The sequence below is a fragment of the Trachemys scripta genome, chromosome 4, assembly GCF_013100865.1.
Source record: "Trachemys scripta elegans isolate TJP31775 chromosome 4, CAS_Tse_1.0, whole genome shotgun sequence".
Taxonomy (NCBI): domain Eukaryota; kingdom Metazoa; phylum Chordata; order Testudines; family Emydidae; genus Trachemys; species Trachemys scripta.
The window spans coordinates 121,766,020-121,784,431 of record NC_048301.1 but is presented as its reverse complement, the minus strand read 5'-3'; the positions used below and the strand labels follow the sequence as shown (position 1 = coordinate 121,784,431).

The following is an 18,412-nucleotide window of genomic DNA, read 5'->3' as shown; positions in this document are numbered from 1 at the left end:
GGGCTCTGGAGGCGATTTAAAGGGCCCGGGGCTCCTGCTGCTGCAGGGAGCCCCGGGCCCATTAAAGCACCAGCCTGGGGAAACTGGTCTGGTCCGGTCCGGTCCGGCACAGCGTACCAGCTCACTTTCACCTCTGCAGAGACTGACTCAGCCCCTGGCTCACAGCCCTTAGCTAGGGCCAGCTGTGGCCTAATTGGGGCGTGGCCCCAGCTGTCCTTGCTTCCCCATCAGCCCAGCCTTTTCTCTCAGGAGCAGGGTAACTGCCCCGTTACACACAGCCTCCTCAAAATCCCACGCCTGGGGGAAGGGGGGTCCTCTAGCCTGTGCAGCCCAGAGATGTCCCGCCAGCTGCACTCACCTCTCCTCACTGTCCTTCAGTTTTAAGCCTGGGTCTTCCTTCTCCTTTTCGGCTTTTTGTAGCTCCACCTCCGCTGTCCGGCAGGCCTCTTCTGCTGCCATCAGTCGCATACCTAGGCTAACATCCCCCAGGCCCTCTAACTTCAGGGTCTGGGTTCCCGCTGTAGCCTGCTCTCTGTCAGTCTGGGCCCCCGCTTCCTGCTGGGCCCACTCTGTCGCAGTACCTTTCTCGGATACCTTCCGTTGGGTCTGGCCCCCTGGTAGGTCTACTGCTCCCACTGCAGTGTTGACCCTGCCGGCCTTCACACACACACCCCCCACCAGGGTCCTTGGGTATCCCGCCCTGCACCCCTCGTCCCTTGAAGGGGCAGTGTCTCCTAATATTTCCCCTCTCCTGGCAGAAGAAGCAAGCTTCTTGCCTCCTCCCGGCCTTGGGCCTTTTCCAGTCCTTCCTGGGCCTAGCCCTCTCTGGGCTGCCTGGGCCGTGTTCCTTGGTTCTGGGCAATCTCGCCACAGGTGCCCTCACTGCCCAGAGGCCCAACATGTTGATCCCCTCTTGGGTTTCTTCACCCAACAGTGTTTCTCAGGGTCTTGTCCCTTCCCCTATTCTGGGTACGTCTCCCTGCCCCCAACCCAGTAGGGATAGTCCCATCTCAAATGTCCCTGACACCCACAGGCATAACAAGTCCAGCACTTAGGCCCAGGCCTCCTGGCCTTGGTGCTCAACTTTGTCACGCTCTCAGCGGCTCCTCAGAAACTCCCTCCGGAGGAGTTTTACCAGGGCTCGCTGCTCCCTTTCCAGCTGCACCAACTGTTTGTGGAGGGCCCACTGCCCCTCCCATAGTCCCTCTTGGGTCTCCCGGATCCCTTGCAAGTCATCCTCACGCTTCCTCCAGGGCGCTGACGCCGGGGCCCAACCAAGGATGGCACCTGGGGCCTCCGCCAAGAAAACCCCAGTGAAGCCAGGATCCATCGTCCACTTTTCTCCAGATCTCCAGGCAATAGTCCCAAAATGTCCTGCTCTAATGCTCATATGCTGTTCTGTAGCTGTACTGTAATAGCTGCTGCTGCCTCTAAATCATAAACGTTTGGGCAGGGTACCTGTTACCTGTTTGGTACCCTTCACTTATGTTACAGAGTTGTGCACACTTAGTGTTTCTGTTTTTTTTTTTTTTTAATATATATATGTGTGTGTGTATTTATATATACATAGAAAGTTAAAAGTACCATTTTTGTGCCTATTTTTTTTTCCTTGCTAGCTAGCTGTGGTGCCACACCAATGTTAAAATCTGCTGCCTTAAGTGCAGAAGATGCAAAGAAGAATTACAGTCCTCCTGGGACGACTGTGAGTTATGTCTGTCGTCCAGGATATGAGAGCACCGAACTGAGACCTGTCATTACTTGTCTTGAGAATTCAACGTGGTCAGAAGCCCCTGAGTTCTGTAGAGGTGGGTGTCTTTTTTGTCACTTTTCTCTCTCCATTGAGCGAGTGGCCCTCTATGAGCAGATAGGAGTGTTTTGTGTTAAGCAGCTGGTTCACATTTCAGTACTGGCTTGTCAATGTTAGTTTGAAAAACCTTTTTGTCAGGTTTTGATGTAAAATTTCAATTAAGCTTTAAATGTAGAGAGAAAGCAAAGTGAGTACCATTGAACGTTAGACAGCGCTTGCAGTAGTTAAGCTTTTCATTGTGTTCGTTGTGCTTCCCAGCAGCAAGAGGAAATCACAAATAATGAAGTAAAAGTTAATATCATGCTGTGGTAAATATCCATTTAAAAATGGTGAGCACAGTATCCCTGGAAACTACATGTGAAGGAGAATAATAGTACACCTCTACCTCAATATAATGCTGTCCTCGGGAGCCAAAAAATCTTAACACATTATGGGTGAAACTGCGTTATATCGAACTTCCTTTGATCCGCCGGAGTGCGCAGTCCCGCCCCCCCCCAGAGCACTGCTTTACCGCATTATATCAGAATTCATGTTATATCGGGTCTCGTTATATCGGGGTAGAGGTGTATTATTTTTGTTGTTAAAATTCACACATTTAAAAATTCTAGCCTCAGAGAGCGCTCATTCAGCAAACAGTTCAACCAAACTGACTCACCGTATTAAAAAATAAATGCAATATTTAATAACTATATGTATGGCAGAGTTGTTCAAATACCCCAAAATACATAACAAAATTTAAATGATGCATGGCCTGCATTGTGAATAATGCCATAAGTTTTGGCAAAGCTACTCATATTGAGTCTGTATCTCTTGTATTCCATTTAAAAACCTACATTAATACAGGGTGAGAGGAAGGAGCCAACTGAGTGATCACCCTTAACCGCAGCTCCTTGCATGTCTGTATTATATTCTGTTTGACAAACATAGGCTATATCTTATGTGACAGACCCAGACCAGTGGGGTACAGGAGTCTGGTAGAGGGCAAATATACTAGTCACTGGATGAGTAGTTTTCTGTTCCCTGAGTGACCAGAGCAGGGGCTGCACTAGAGTAATCAGGAACCTGCTAGAACCAGTTAAGGCAGGCAGGCTAATTAGGACACCTGGAGCCAATTAAGAAGAAGCGGCTAGAATCAATTAAGGCAGGCTAATCAGGGCACCAGGGTTTTAAAAGGAGCTCACTTCAGTTTGTAGTGCGAGAGCGTGAGGAGCTGGGAGCAAGAGGCGCAAGGAGCATTAAGTTGGTGGAGTGCGTCCTCACTACCGTGGCTAGCATCGACTTACGGAGCGGTGCACTGTGGGTAGCTATCCCACAGTTCCTGCAGTCTCCACCGCCCATTGGAATTGTGGGTTAAGCTCCCAATGCCTGATGGGGCAAAAACATTGTCGAGGGTCATTTTGGGTACATGTCGTCAGTCTCCCCTCCCTCTGTGAAACCAACGGCAGACAATCGTTTCGCGCCTTTTTTCCGCGTAGACGCCATGCCATGGCAAGCGTGCAGCTCGCTCAGCTCAGCTCACCGCCACTGTTGTGTCCTGGGTGCTGCTGGCAGCAGACTGTGCAGTAGGTCTTCAAACCATCGTCATACACTGCTTCCGCTGCAACTCTGCTCTCCTGCTTTCCTGGTGCCATGAATCCACCTCTCAGGTCCTCTCGTCGTTTGGTATAAATATCTATTCTCATGTCATCCGTTGTCATCCACTGCTTCTGCTGAAGTTCTGCTTTCCTGCTCTCCTGCAGACGCCATACCACGGCAAGCATGGAGCCCACTCAGCTAGCATGGAGCCCACTCAGCTCACCGCTGCTGTTGTGAGCATTGTAAACACCTCACGCATTATCCTGCAGTATGTGCAGAACCCGCAAAAGCAGGCGAGGAGGCAACAACAGCATGATCACGATAGTGATGAGGACATGGACACAGACTTCTCTCAAAGCACAGGCCCTGGAAATTTAGACATCATGGTGGTAATGGGGCAGGTTCATGTCGTGGAACATCGATTCTGGGCCCGGGAAACAAGCACAGACTGGTGGGATTGCATAGTGTTGCAGGTCTGGTATGATTCCCAGTGGCTGCGAAACTTTTGCATGTGTAAGGGCACTTTCATGGAACTTTGTGACTTGCGTTTCCCTGCCCTGAAGTAGCAGAATACCAAGGTGAGAGCAGCCCTCACTGTTGAGAAGCGAGTGGCGATAGTTCTCTGGAAGCTTGCAACGCCAGACAGCTACCGGTCAGTCGGTAATCAATTTGGAGTGGGTAAATCTACTGTGGGGGCTGCTGTGATCCAAGTAGCCAATGCAATCACTGAGATGCTGCTATCAAGGGTAGTGACGCTGGGAAATGTGCAGGTCATAGTGGATGGCTTTGCTGCAATGGGATTCCCTAACTGTGGTGAGGTGATAGACGGAACGCATATCCCTATCTTGGGACGGGACCACCTTTGCAGCCAGTACGTAAACCGCAAGGGGTACTTTTCAATGGTGCTGCAAGCACTGGAGGATCACAAGGGACATTTCACCAACATCAACGTGGGATGGCCGGGAAAGGTGCATGACGCTCGCATCTTGAGGAACTCTGGTCTGTTTGAACAGCTGTAGGAAGGAACTTACTTCGCAGACCAGAAAATTACTGTTGGGGGTATTGAAATGCCTATAGTTATCCTTGGGGACCCAGCCTACCCCTTAATGCCATGGCTCATGAAGCCATACACCGGCACCCTGGACAGTAGTAAGGAGCAGTTCAACTATAGGCTGAGCAAGTGCAGAATGGTGGTAGAATGTGCATTTGGATGTTTAAAAGCTCGCTGGCGCAGTTTAGTGACTAGGTTAGACCTCAGCAAAACCAATATTCTCATCCTTATTACTGCTTGCTGTGTGCTCCACAATACCTGTGAGAGTAAGGGGGAGACATTTATGGTGGGGTGGGAGGTTGAGGCAAATCGTCTGGCTGTCGATTACGCACAGCCAGACACCAAGGTGATTAGAAGAGCACAGCAGGGTGCCCTGCGCATCAGAGAAGCTTTGAAAACCAGTTTCATGAGTGGCCAAGCTATGGTGTGACAGTTCTCTTTGTTTCTCCTTGATGAAAACCCACCACCTTGGTTGCCTGTACTTCCCTGTAAACCAACCGCCCTCCTCCCTTCGATCACCGCTTTCAGAGGCAATAAAGTCATTATTGTTCCAAAATCATGCATTCTTTATTAATTCATCACACAAATAGGGGGAAAATTTGCAAGGTAGCCCGGGAGGGGTGGGTGAGGAGGGAAGCACCGGGTGGGGTGGTGGATGAGGGAGGGAAGGACAAGGCCACACTACAGTTCAAAACTTATTGACTGCCAACCTTCTGTTGCTTGGGCAATCCTCTGGATGGAGGGCTGGGTGCCCATAGCCTCCCTCCCTCCCCCCTGCATTCTTGGGCGTTTGGGTGAGGAGGAAATGGAACTTGGGGAGGAGGGCAGGCAGTTATACAGGGGCTGCAGCGGTGGTCTATGCTCCTGCTGCCTTTCCTGCAGCTCCACCAGACGCCTGAGCATGTCAGTTTGCTCCCCCACTAGCCTCAGCATTGCATCCTGCCTCCTTGCAGCGTGCTCCTCCCTCCTCTCATTGCGCTCATTTAACGCTTTTCTGGACTCTGCCATTGTTTGCCTCCACGCATTTTGCTGAGCTCTTTCAGTGTGGGAGGACTGCATGAGCTCTGAGAACATCTTGTCATGAGTGCGTTTTTTTCCGCCTTCTAATCTGTGCTAGCCTCTGGGACAGAGATGATAGGGGGAGCATAGAAACATTTGCAGCTGCGGGAAGGAAAAAAAGGGAGAGTAGTACTTAAAAAGATATATTTTAGCGAACAAAGGGAAGACTATTTCACACTGAATCAAGCGATTCACATTACATAGCACATGTGCTTTTGGTACAAGGTCGCATTTTGCCTCTTATATTGAGTGCTTGCCGGTTTGGTGTGAGACATCACACACGCTCGGCTGGGCAACAGAATTGGGCTTGTAGCAGCCATGGTAAGGCAAAGGGTTTCAGCTTCTTCAACCTTCATAACATGTGGGAACGGTTTCAAACAGCAGCGCCCTCCTTTCCCATACCAAGCAAAGCCTGTGGGGTTGGCCATTTAAAAACAGGGGCTGTGGTTTTAGGATAAATATGCAGCACAATCCCCCCCCCCCCCCCCGACCCAATTCTCTGGGATGATTGCTTCACAAACACACCCCACCCCCCAAACTGCATGGCTTAGTATCAGGGAAGATCCTGGTCAGCCAAATGCGAACAGCTCACCATGAACGGGCCTCCCCCCACCATGTGGCTAACAGTGGGGATGATTTATTTTCAGGCAAAGGCAAACAGCCAAACCCCGGGCCCATTCGCTGCAAGGTTTTGTTCTGCAATGATTCCAGACTACTTGCTACTGGCTTGGCGTGGTAAATTAATCATTAAACACGCTTGCTTTTAAACTCTGTATTATATTTACAAAGGTACACTCACCAGAGGTTCCTTCTCCGATTTCATGGTCTGGGAGCCGCCTTGGGAGGATTGGGAGGGTTTTGGCTCCAGGGTGATGAACAGTTCCTGGCTGCCGGGGAAGAGGGATTCTCTCCTTGCCTGCTGTGTGCTATCTTCAACCTCCTCCTCCTCATCATCATCTTCAAACTCCTCCTCCCTGTTGCGTGAGACTCCCCCCTTGCAGGTGTCCACGGACAGTGGTGGGGTAGTGGTAGAGGCCACCCCTAAAATTGCATGCAGCTCATCATAGAACCAGCATGTATGGGGCTCTGACCCAGAGCGACCGTTTGCATCCTTTGTTTCTTGGTAGGCTTGCCTCAGCTCCTTAATTTTCACGCGGCACTGCTGTGTGTCCCTGCTGTGGCCTCTGTCCATCATGCCCTTGGAGATTTTGGCAAATATATTGGCATTTCGTCTTCTGGAATGGAGTTTTGCCTGCATGGATTCTTCTCCCCATACAGCGATCAGATCCAGTACCTCCCATTTGGTCCATGCTGGAGCTCTTTTGCGATTCTGGGACTCCATGCTCACCTGTGCTGATCAGCTCGCCACACTGGCCGAACAGGAAATGAAATTCAAAAGTTCCAGGGTCTTTTCCTGTCTACCTGGCCAGTGCATCTGAGTTGAGAGTGCTGTCCAGAGCAGTCACAATAGAGAACTCTGGGATAGCTCCCAGAGGCCAATACCATCGAATTGCATCCACACTACCCCAGATTCGACCCAGCAAAGTTGATTTTAGCGCTAAACCCCTCGCCGGGGAGGAGTACAGAAATCAATTTCAAGAGACCTTTAAGTTGACAAAACATGCTTGGTCAAGTGGACTGGTGCAGGGTTAAATCGACCTAACGCTGCTAAATTTGACCTAAACTCGTAGTGTAGACCAGGGCTTAGACTCAAGTAGTCTGGCATGCCTGATTAGGAAAATACTTCATGTATATAACAGGCCATATATTTTGATGTGCAAAAATCCTTATCCGCATCAAGGACAGAGATGTTTTCCCAATATACTCATTAGTGCTGTTTGTAGCTTTCTCTGTGGCTCCCTGAATGCAGCATGTCTCTTCTGTTTGGCATGTGGACACGGTGAGTGTCTGATGGTGTGTTCTGTCCAGTAATAAGTGCCTGGCACCAGAGGAAGCATCACAAATAACTCCCTGTACCAGGTAGGAGGAGTCTATTGCCATTGAAGTTGACAAAGTGATAGAATTCAACACTTAATATGGACAATAAGAATATCTACAGTTAAGTAGGAAAACCCCCCAGAGAGGAGAGTGAACTAACTGCACTGCTAGTCTGCCATTGCCATAGTCCAGGGGTGACCAAACTTACTGACCCTTCGAGCCACATACAACAATCTTCAGAAGTTCAAGAGCTGGAGCAGGAGGCAGCTGCTGGCGCTCGGGGCTTCAGCCCCGCTCCTGCTGAAGCCCTGAAACCTGCCTCCCTGCTGGGCAGAAACCCCCAGCCTACCACCCACCCAAGGCAGAGGTCCCACGCTGCCCCCCCACACACACCCCAAGTCTGGTAGGAGGGCTCCGTGAGCTGCACTTTCACTGTGTAAAAGCCACATGCGGCTTGTGAGCAACAGTTTGGCCACCCCGGCCATAGTCTCTTCTAGGTCTGTTAGAGTTTGTTGCATCAACATAACACGCTAACCCTGATCTTGTTCTGTGCTAGGGAAATCGTGTGGTGTTCCAAAAGGACCAGAGCATGGCAGAGCTGTTGATATAACAAATGACCGGTTTGGTGCAAGAGTAAACATCATTTGTGATGACGGGTGAGTGTTGGGGAACCGGTGCTGATGAATTCACAGAGCTTAGTTTGGTGAACAGTGGAAAATGAATAATAGAAATTTCGATCTAATTTAAAAGATTAAGTTGGGAGAAAGCTGGTGCAGCTACGGTATCATGGGGTGCGCTTCAATTTCATCAAGCTGCTGTTGGAAAAAACTACCATAATATGTGATTGGGTTCTGGTTTCATTGGATTGTGCAGGTACTTTTGGGACATCAGAGTAATTGAACAGGGAAGCACATGCCATGAGCATGGATGTCTTTGTTTTAATTGATATATTATTTTGTTTTTCACTGTGTCACCCATTTAGGTTGTTTGTGCAGGCAACAAAGGTTAAATTCCCTGTGCTGGGATCAGGATGATTGGGAGCGGCTGGTAATGGAATAAATTGCCTAGGGAATTTGTGGAGATTTTTAACAGCAGGTTAGACAAACACCTGTCAGGGATGGTCAACGTAATAGTTAGTCCTGCCTGAGTGTAGGGGACTGGACTAGAAAACCTCTCGAAGTTCTTTCCAGTCCTATGATTCTCTGTCTTCAAACCCCACAGGGATTAGGAGACAAAGAGAATGCCTTTTCCTGTAGCTGAACCATCAGGGATAGATAATAAGACAGAAAAAATCATATTGCCTCTATATAAATTCATGTCATGCCCACACCTTGAATACTGCATGCAGATGTGGTCTCCCCATCTCTAAAAAGATATATTAGAATTGGAAAAGGTTCAGAAAAGGGCAACAAAAAATGATTAGGGGTATAGAACGGCTTCCATATGAGGAGTATTTTTTCATGCAACACACTGTCAACCTCTGGAACTCCTTGCCAGAGGGTGTTGTGAAGGCCAATACTATAACGGAGTTCAAAAGGGAGCTAGATAGATTCATGGAAGATGGGTCCATCAATGGCTATTAGTGAGGATGGGCAGGAATGGTGTCCCTAGCCTCTGTTTGCCAGAAGCTGAGATTGGGTGACAGGGCATGGATCACTTGATGATAACCTGTCTGTTCATTCCCTTTGGAGAACCTGCCATTGGCCTCTGTCAGAGGACAGGATCCTGGGCTCAGTGGACCTTTGGTCTGACCCAGTATGGCCGTTCTTACGTTCTTCTTAGGTGATGTAATAAAAACTAGCTGTTATCAGATATCAAATCACTTTACAAAGGAGGGCAGTATTGTTTTCCCCATTTTACAGATGGGGAAACTGAAGCACAGAGGGGAAGTGACTTCCCAAGGTCACCCACAGGCCAGAGGCAGAAATGAGAATGGAATCCAAGTTTCCTGAGTCCCAGTCCAGTGGTTTTTCCTCTAGGCAATACTGCAGCTGAGTTGCACCCACAAGAATGTCCAAGCTGTTGTTTCAGAGACGTAGCTGTATTAGCTTGTATCAGAAAAAACAACAAAGAATCCATGTAGCACCTTAGAGACTAACACATTTATTTCGGCATAAGCTTTCGTAGGCTAATGATGATGATGAAGTGGGTTTTAGCCCATGAAAGCTTATGCCCAAATAAATGTGTTAGTTTCTAAGGTGCCACAAGGACTCCTTGTTGTCCAAGCTATTGTTGTGATACTTAACATTATCCTATGCAGAAGTGTACAGAAGCTGCCCACCTTGGAATTGTGTCCACCAACAAAAGCTTTGGGTTTCAATGGGCTGATTAGGTTTGGACATTGAGATGTTCAGGTTTTGAAAGAGTGGCAGCAGTGGGACAGCCCTTGTGCAGCTGTCTTCTCTCCCGGTTGTTGCTGTCAGCACAAGTGGCCTTTGGGTGTAATGTTCTAAGTTGGAAGAAAAGCGGTAGCCACCTGGCCACACATGATGTTCATGTCTATCCTTGGTGGCCCTCTCATTTCAGCAGAACGGTGAAAAACCCTGCAGAGAACAGCTTTACTAGGTGCACCTCTCATCTGTTTCTCTAAACCTCCTTGCCAAATAAATAAGGCCACGACCTTTAGCCTGTAGTGTTAAAGGAAGTAGCGAAGGCTAAGTGACTGCAGTGCCACTATGCAGAACTTCCTGTGCAAGAATTAGCTAGAGGTCTAGCTAAGTGGGTCTTGGATGTGGACTGTTGCCAACTCTTTGGTAGAAGAGCAGAATTAAAATAGGCAGAGGAATGATGGCACTAAGCAGGCTGAGCTACTAACTTCCAGAGTGACAGAGACACCCCTTTTAGTACTTTGCTCCCCATTTCTCTGGGCCAGTAATCCAAGGTGTAGAATGCCAACAGCCCACATCCCGAACACCGTTCTGCAGATTGGAATGAGGGAGATGTTACACAGTCTCCATTCTGCAAAGCCAAATGTCTTTCACATGCGAACACTCTGAGAAGATTAACAGTCTGGAAAATTACTAATTTCCTTAGTATTTTTCAAATAATGGAACTTCTTTAGGGACTTCTTCCACCTTCTGGGGATGTAAGAAATAAGCATTAAAAATGTGGATAAGAGAGACTTACTTGTTTCCCTTTGCTAAGGTTCAACAAAGATATTGCCCAGAAATTCCCAAGCATCTGGCTAGTATAGATTTTAAGGGGAAGGATTTCACCTGCTAACATGGTCTCTGCAATCTTATACCCACCTATTTGCTTGTTCTACATTGGCTTTAACCGCTCAGCATTCCTTGGTCCTAGGATTCATGTTGGTACTTACAGCAGGAATGACCCTACAGGGTCACTTACTGGCAGAAAGAACCCCTTTCCCCAAGTTCTGGACTATTACAGGAATAATTAGAGAGTTAGGTAAGAAACTTTTTCTCTTTACTTTAGGTTCAGATTACGCGGGAGGACTTTCATCCAATGTATGCTGAAGGGGGATCAAGTTGAATGGAGTCAACTTCCAACTTGTGAAGGTCAGGCTATTTTTATGGCTTTAAGAAGAACTCCTGATTGGAGCAGTTGCAGAGTAACTGTTACAAACCTTTCATGTGTGTTTTATATTCACTCAATTTAGATTGTCAGTCATATAGATATTTTTGAATTATATATGCACGAATAGCCTTATTGGACACGCTGCGTAACCAAGTATTTCGATTTGGCAAATTCTTTCATATCTGCCATATTAGAGATCTGGGTTCTCTTCCTAGCTTGTGTAACTTTCATTCAGGGAGGATGGGTTGCTCAGTGATAACTTGGGTTTTGAAGAGCACAGGATTGTTAATACCAGTCAGTAGAAATAATGAGAGTTGAACTCATCTACTGGTTCCCAACACAGTGCACCTTCTCCTCCACCAAAGCATATGTTGATGTGAGGGATGGAGATGCACAGTTCTGAGTTGCACATGGCAACACCTTGCAGAGAATGCTCAGTGAGAACAGCATGTTCAGGGGTTTTAGAAGTCAATGTAGGAAGTTTTGATGAATAAAACTGAAGGGAAATGAGATTTTGGCAGTTTGTAACTCATGGTGACAGCAAGAGACACCACATTGAGCCTTTCACATCTGAGTGGCCAGCTGGTGATGGGAGACTGATATAATGTTCATAACTGCTTTCTCCTCTTCTTTTAGCCTTAGTCATAATTACCGAGGACAAACCCACGACTGTCCCTCCTAAAGGAACAGAAGTAGCTGGTACTTCCTCAGGTAAATTGGAAAAACTTGGATTTGCTAAAAGTCTAGAATTTTGGGTTCAAATTTCCACTTGAATAAAAATGAAATGTACAGTGTGAAAGTCATTCAATTTTTATAATTCTGCTATTCACAGATGCAAATATGATGATGCTCACTTAGAGAGCTCGTTGTTCATTTGCACACTCTATGCTCTCCTGGTTTTCCTACCTCTCTCATTGTTCCTGCACCATTTCTTTTGGTTATCAAAGCCTTTTGGTGGGTCCTTCTCCCCCTTCCACTTTCCAAAGGATTCCCACAGCGCTCTGACCTTGGCCCTTTCCTCTGATTCCTCTCAAAAGGAGAGTGACATGGCCAATACCGTGGGTAAAGAATATTATTGTCTGGGCTGATTGATGGCAGCTCTAATGAGAGCGATGGGGGCAGGGACCTACTTTTTGTTGTGTGGTTCTACAGCGCTTAGCACAGTGGGGCCCTGAGTCATGACTTGAGCCCTCACGCGCTATTGCAACACAACTAATAACACTATTGGCTGCAGTAGGGGCTGGTGTGTGAAAATCTTCTATCGCTCTATGGCATCCAAGCTCTAACCATTTCAGTGGCACAAACTCTCTTACTTTGGTGTAGATTTAACAGGGCCAAAGACAGTTAGTCTCCAAATCCATACAGTTATCCCAAGGATGATAATTCAGGAATAGATAATTTACAGCTGAGAGAATTAGCTCTTGGAATGACGATAGGGGTAATGCACATAATGCGTGTGGATCTTCTGCTTTATGCAGACTTGATGATATACCCAACAGAGCGAAATATTAGAGAAAATCAAGTGGGTAAAACACCTGGAGGGGGTTGACTCTAGCAGTTATTGAGCCTGATAGTGCTTTCACGGTCAAGCTTGGGGGGGTTTCTTCAAATATTTTGGGGAGACAATGTGAGCATTTGTGGATTCGATTCTTTAAAATTCAATATCTTTTGTCCTGTGCTTGGCAAGATAATTTTCACTCCAGTCTGTTTGTGGGTGTTGATGTCTTTACGTGTCTGGAATCTCTGCCGGCTTTTTGGTATTTAAAATAGTGAGTTGTGTTTAGAGCACCTCAAACATTTTATAAAACTTTCTTTTCTGTACAGATTCCGCACTGAACACAATTGGCCACTCTACTGAGCTGGAAGGTGAGGTACTGAGGGGAGAGAGAAAACACTTGAGCTGTTAGACTGGGTAGCGCAATGAGCAGGGAAGCCTGGCTGTAGGGAGCTTCAGAACTGGAGCTGGTCACATCCTTTCAATTGTTTTTCAAATCTATCACACTAAGGAACCCCTGAATGTAGCTTGTGGTGACGATGCAGGAAACAGAACGCTAGGTTTGTTGGTAGTTAGAGAGCTTTACAAGCTTTTTGCAAAAAGCCTTTTAGGAAAACTTTTCCTGGGGTTTTTATTTCTCTCCTTGCTTTGTTTACAACTCTTCTTAGTGGTTACATTTTTGTGCATAGAAAAGCCAGGCAGTATACATGCACATAAGATAACGAACCCATTTTTTGAGCGCGTGAACACTAGCTGCGAGGGTACAATTAAATTAGCCAAATAAGTTTCCCAAACACAAACGCTGGATTGAAGGTTACTCCTGCCTCGTAGCCATGGGAGCAGTTTGCCGCGCCCGTGGGCTGGCGATTCGGGAGCTATGCATCCCTACAGTAGCTGATCCATGTGGCTGAATTATGTGCATGACATTGGAATCACGTTGAATTTGTGCCAAAAATAAAGAAATTAAATAAAAAATCCCTTCTAGTCAGTAACTTAGGGAGACCGTAACTATAATTTTTTTCTAAATCAGCTAGATTTCTTTGTGTGGGTTTTTTTGTTTTGTTTTGTTTTGTTTTCCTAACTCTTTTTTCTCTATTAGCCAGTTTCCTGCCTGGTTTTTAAAATATTTTTCGTTGAGCTTTATTTATACAAAAACAACAAAACAGAACCCAAATTGTATGTTCCTGCCAAAACTGAAGCCATCAGTAAACCTGAGTCCTACACCTACAGTTATGATGAAGAATATGGTTACAAGTGAATATGTACACTCCATTTATCATACTAGGAGTTCTAGGACCCTGCGAGGTGGGAGGGTCGCAGGCCCGAGCCCGAATATCTGCATCACCGTTAAACAGCCCCTTAGCCCGAGAAACCAGGCATGGGCCAGCTGCAGGTGTAGAATTGCAATGTAGACGTACCCTAACACTAACCTATGACGACATGCTAGGGTGGATATTATGATACCCAATCTAGACAGCCCACATGTAATGATTCTGTGCTTACTCAGTGTTTTGGCAAACACATGGATGGCCAGTGCAGGCTTGGAAAATGAGAGCCTAGAAGCATGTGTAAGAGAATAGTTAACATCCCTTGGTTTATATTGTAGAAAGCCTTTAAACTGAGATGGTTCGTCCATTTTTGCAACCGTTTTCCTGCCTGCATTAGAAGATATGTATGTATGTAATCCCTTGCAAAGCTGCTTTTCTTCTTTGGGAGGTTCTCGAGGGCTCAGATCATGGTTTCCAGTAGCTAATGATTATTTATTTTATAATGTAGAGTTTTATGAGACTCCATTGATTTTTCACTCATCTCTGGTATAAACTTGGGTACTAAGTGTGGCTTCATATGCATGGATTGTGGATGAGTTCCTGTAGGTTATTGACATGAATATGGATTCATATTTTAGCTCACATTTTTGTTCTCTTTAGGGCCCGGCATTGCCGGCATCAAGGTTGGCATTGCCGGCGGCATCGTGGGCTTTGGCGGTGTTGGCATCGTTGGTAAGTAACTTAATAGTGAAAAAATAATTTGATACACTAAAGCTATGACTGTGTTTTGAGGTCCACAATCCAAGCTATTTGAATATTGCACTTCCTCTGTCTCATTTCCCGCCCCCTGCTTAACTCCTAAAGGTCCTTAGATTTAGGATTCTTGAATTTCTCTGCCACTGACTAACTTTTTGCCCTTGGGTTCCATGTAAAATCTATGCCCATGATTGAGATTGCACTGCCGTTCCCTGGAGAGACGCCTGTATTAATACTCTTCGTTATTTTCTCTGTCTGTAGGTTTGTAATTTATTCACAATATTTTCCTGAGCTAAGAAACCTGCTGTGATTCTGTCTTAAATTTGTGTGCACAATATTGGGGAACGGAAGGGGAGTGAAAAATCTCATTTCCCCCCTGCTCCCTCAAGAAAAGTTTCACTTCTGTAATTCTCTCTTGGGTGAGAATACTTCCTCCACACACTTAGGACCGTGTGTTTCTCTGGTGCTCACCAACAATGGAAAGAATAGAAGCCAGGAAGGGAAATTGTCGAGCCCGAATATCTGCAGCACCGTTAAACAGCCCCTTAGTCCGAGAAACCAAGCATGGGCCAGCTGCAGGTGTAGAATTGCAATGTAGACATACCCTAACACTAACCTATGACAACATGCTAGGGTGAATATTATGATACCCCANAAAGAGAGAGAGAGAGAATTTTTATAAAGGGAAGTGGTAGGCAGCTCAATGTAGGGGTTGCTATGGGCTTCCCCTAGAATATCTGAATGGGATCCCAGCAGCAGTCTGCAGGGGTCGCCCAGCTGATAGTACAGGGGCTCTCACTGTGACAACGTGTAAGAGGGATAAGTCTGTCTTCTCTCTAAAGATGCAGATTCCTAAACATTAGTTTGGCAAGCTCCTGGCTCTGAGTGGCCAGCTGGTGATGGGAGACTGGTGTAATGTTCATAACTGATTTTTCCTCTTCTTTTTGCCTTAGTCATAATTACCCAGGACAAACCCACAACTGTCCCCCCCGAAGGAGCAGAAGTAGCTGGTACTTCCTCAGGTAAATTGGAAGAACTTGGATTTGCTAAAAGCCTAGAGTTTTGGGTTCAAATTTCCACTTGAATAAAAATGAAATGTACAGTGTGAAAGTCATTTAATTTCTATAATTCTGCTATTCACAGATACAAATATGATGATGCTTGCTTAGTGCTTACCTAAAAACTTGACAGAGAGCTCGTTGTTCGTTTGCACACTCCATGCTCTCCTGGTTTTCCTACCTCTCTCATTGTTCCTGCACCATTTCTTCTGGTTATCAAAGCCTTTTGGTGGGTCTTTCTCCTGCTTCCACTTTCCAAAGGATTCCCACAGTGCTCTGATCTTGGCCCTTTCCTCTGATTCCTCTCAAAAGGAGAATGATGTGGCCAATACTGTGGTTAAGGAATATTATTGTCTGGGCTGATTGATGGCAGCTCTAATGAGACCGATGGGGGTAGGGACCTCCTTTGTGTTGTGTGGTTCTACAGCGCTTAGCACAGTGGGACCCTGAGTCATGACTTGAGCCCTCACGCGCTATTGCGACACACGTAATAACAACACTATTGGCTGCAGTAGGGGCTGGTGTGTGAAAATCTTCTATCGCTCTATGGCATCCAAGCTCTGACCATTTCAGTGGCACAAACTCTCTTACTTTGGTGTAAATTTAACTGGGACAAAGACAGTTAGTCTCCAAATCCATACGGTTCTCCCAAGGATGAGAATTCAGGAGTAGATAATTTACAGCTGAGAGAATTAGCTCTTGGAATGACGATAGGGGTAATGCACCTAATGCGTGTGGATCTTCTGCTTTGTGCAGACTTGACGGTATACCCAACAGAGCGAAATATTAGAGAAAATCAAGTGGGTAAAACACCAGGAGGGGGTTGTCTCTAGCAGTTATTGAGCCTGACAGTGCTTTCACTGTCAAGCTTGGGGGGGTTTCTTCAAATATTTTGGGGAGACAATGTGAGCATTTGTGGATTTGATTCTTTAAAATTCAATATCTTTTGTCCTGTGCTTGGCAAGATAATTTTCACTCCAGTCTGTTTCTGGGCGTTGATGTCTTTACATGTCTGGAATCTCTGCCGGCTTTTTGGTATTTAAAATAGTCAGTTGTGGGGAGAGCACGTCAAGTATTTTATAAAACTTTCTTTTCTGTACAGGTTCTACACTGAACACAGCTGGCATCTCTACTGTACCTGAAGGGGAAGGTGAGGTACTGAGGGGAGAGAGAAAACACTTGAGCTGTTAGACTGGGTAGCGCAATGCATGTGGTGAGCAGGGAAGCCTGGCTGTAGGGAGCTTCAGAACTGGAACTGGCCACATCCTTTCAATTGTTTTTCAAGTCTATCACACTAAGGAACCCCTGAATTTTGCTGGTCCATGTGGCTGAGTTATGTGCATGAGATTGGAATCGCATTGAATTTCTGCCAAAAATGAAGAAATTAAATAAAAATTCCCTTCTAGTCAGTAACTTAGGGAGACCGCAACTATACATTCGTTTCTAAATCAGCTAGATTTCTTTCTGTGCGTTTTTCCCCCTCTAACTCTTTTTTCTCTATTAGCCAGTTTCCTGCCTGGTTTTTGAAATGTTTTTCATTTAGCTTTACTTATACAGGAACAACAAAAAAGAACCCAAATTGTGTGTTTCTGCCAACACTGAAGCCATCAGTAAACCTGAGTCCTACATCTACAGTTATCATGAACAATATGGGTACAAGTGAATATGTACACTGCATTTATCATACTAGGAGTTCTAGGAGCCTGTGAGGTGGGAGGGTCAAAGGCCTGAACCCAAATATGTGCATCACCGTTAAACAGCCTCTTAGCCTGAGTCCCTTAGCCCAAGAAAGCAGGCATGGGCCAGCTGCACGTCTATAATTGGAATGTAGACGTACCCTAACAGTAACCTATGACAACTTGCTAGGGTGCATGTTATGATACCCCATCTAGACGGCCCACATGTCATGATTCTGTGTTTACTCAGTGTTTTGGCAAACACATGGCTGGCCAGTGCAGGCTTGGAAAATGAGAGCCTAGACGCATGTGTAAGAGAATAGTTAACATCCCTTGGTTTATATTGTTGAAAGCCTTTAAACTGAGATGGTTCATCCATTTTTGCAACCGTTTTCCTGCCTGCATTACAAGATATGTATGTATGCAATCCCTTGCAAAGCTGCTTTTCTTCTTTGGGAGGTTCTCGAGGACTCAGATCATGGTTTCCAGTAGCTAATGATTATTCATTTTATAATGTAGAGTTTTATGAGACTCCATTGATTTTTCACTCATCTCTGGTATAATCTTGGGTACTAAGTGTGGCTTCATATGCATGGATTGTGGATGAGTTCCTGTAGGTTATTGACATGAATATGGATTCATATTTTAGCTCACATTTTTGTTCTCTTTAGGGTCTGGCATTGATACACACTTTGGCATTGCCGACATCGGCCTCGGCATCGCCGGCATCGCCATCATCACCATCGGTAAGTAACTTAATAGTGAAAAAATAATTTGATACACTAAAGCTATGACTGTGTTTTGAGGTCCACAATCCAGGCTATTTGAATATTGCACTTCCTCTGTCTCATTTCCCGCCTCCTGCTTAACTCCTAAAGGTCCTTAGATTTAGGATTCTTGAATTTCTCTGCCACTGACTAACGTTTTGCCCTTGGGTTCCATGTAAAATCTATGCCCATGATTGAGATTGCACTGCCGTTCCCTGGAGAGACGCCTGTATTAATACTCTAATTTATTTTCTCTGTCTGTAGGCGTGTAATTTATTCACAACATTTTCCTGAGCTAAGAAAGCTGCTGTGATTCTGTCTTAAATTTGTGTTCACAATATTGGGGAACAGAAGGGGAGTGAAGAATCTCATGCCCCCCTGCTCCCTCAAGAAAAGTTTCACTTCTGTAATTCTGTCTTGGTGAG

At 46.0% G+C, this 18,412-nt stretch overlaps 1 protein-coding gene across 1 annotated transcript in view; it reads left to right on the top strand.

Moving 5' to 3' along the window:
* The window catches only part of LOC117875743 (sushi, von Willebrand factor type A, EGF and pentraxin domain-containing protein 1-like), a 243,151-nt gene that overhangs the window by 217,631 nt on the left and 7,108 nt on the right, over positions 1 to 18,412 (top strand). The window contains exons 12-20 of the mRNA XM_034767083.1: positions 1,617 to 1,805; positions 7,987 to 8,086; positions 10,866 to 10,948; positions 11,604 to 11,678; positions 12,792 to 12,833; positions 15,440 to 15,508; positions 16,647 to 16,694; positions 17,102 to 17,197; positions 17,892 to 17,966. Coding sequence (XP_034622974.1) covers positions 1,617 to 1,805; positions 7,987 to 8,086; positions 10,866 to 10,948; positions 11,604 to 11,678; positions 12,792 to 12,833; positions 15,440 to 15,508; positions 16,647 to 16,694; positions 17,102 to 17,197; positions 17,892 to 17,966 — 777 coding nt within the window. The remainder of the gene's footprint in view (positions 1 to 1,616; positions 1,806 to 7,986; positions 8,087 to 10,865; positions 10,949 to 11,603; positions 11,679 to 12,791; positions 12,834 to 15,439; positions 15,509 to 16,646; positions 16,695 to 17,101; positions 17,198 to 17,891; positions 17,967 to 18,412) is intronic.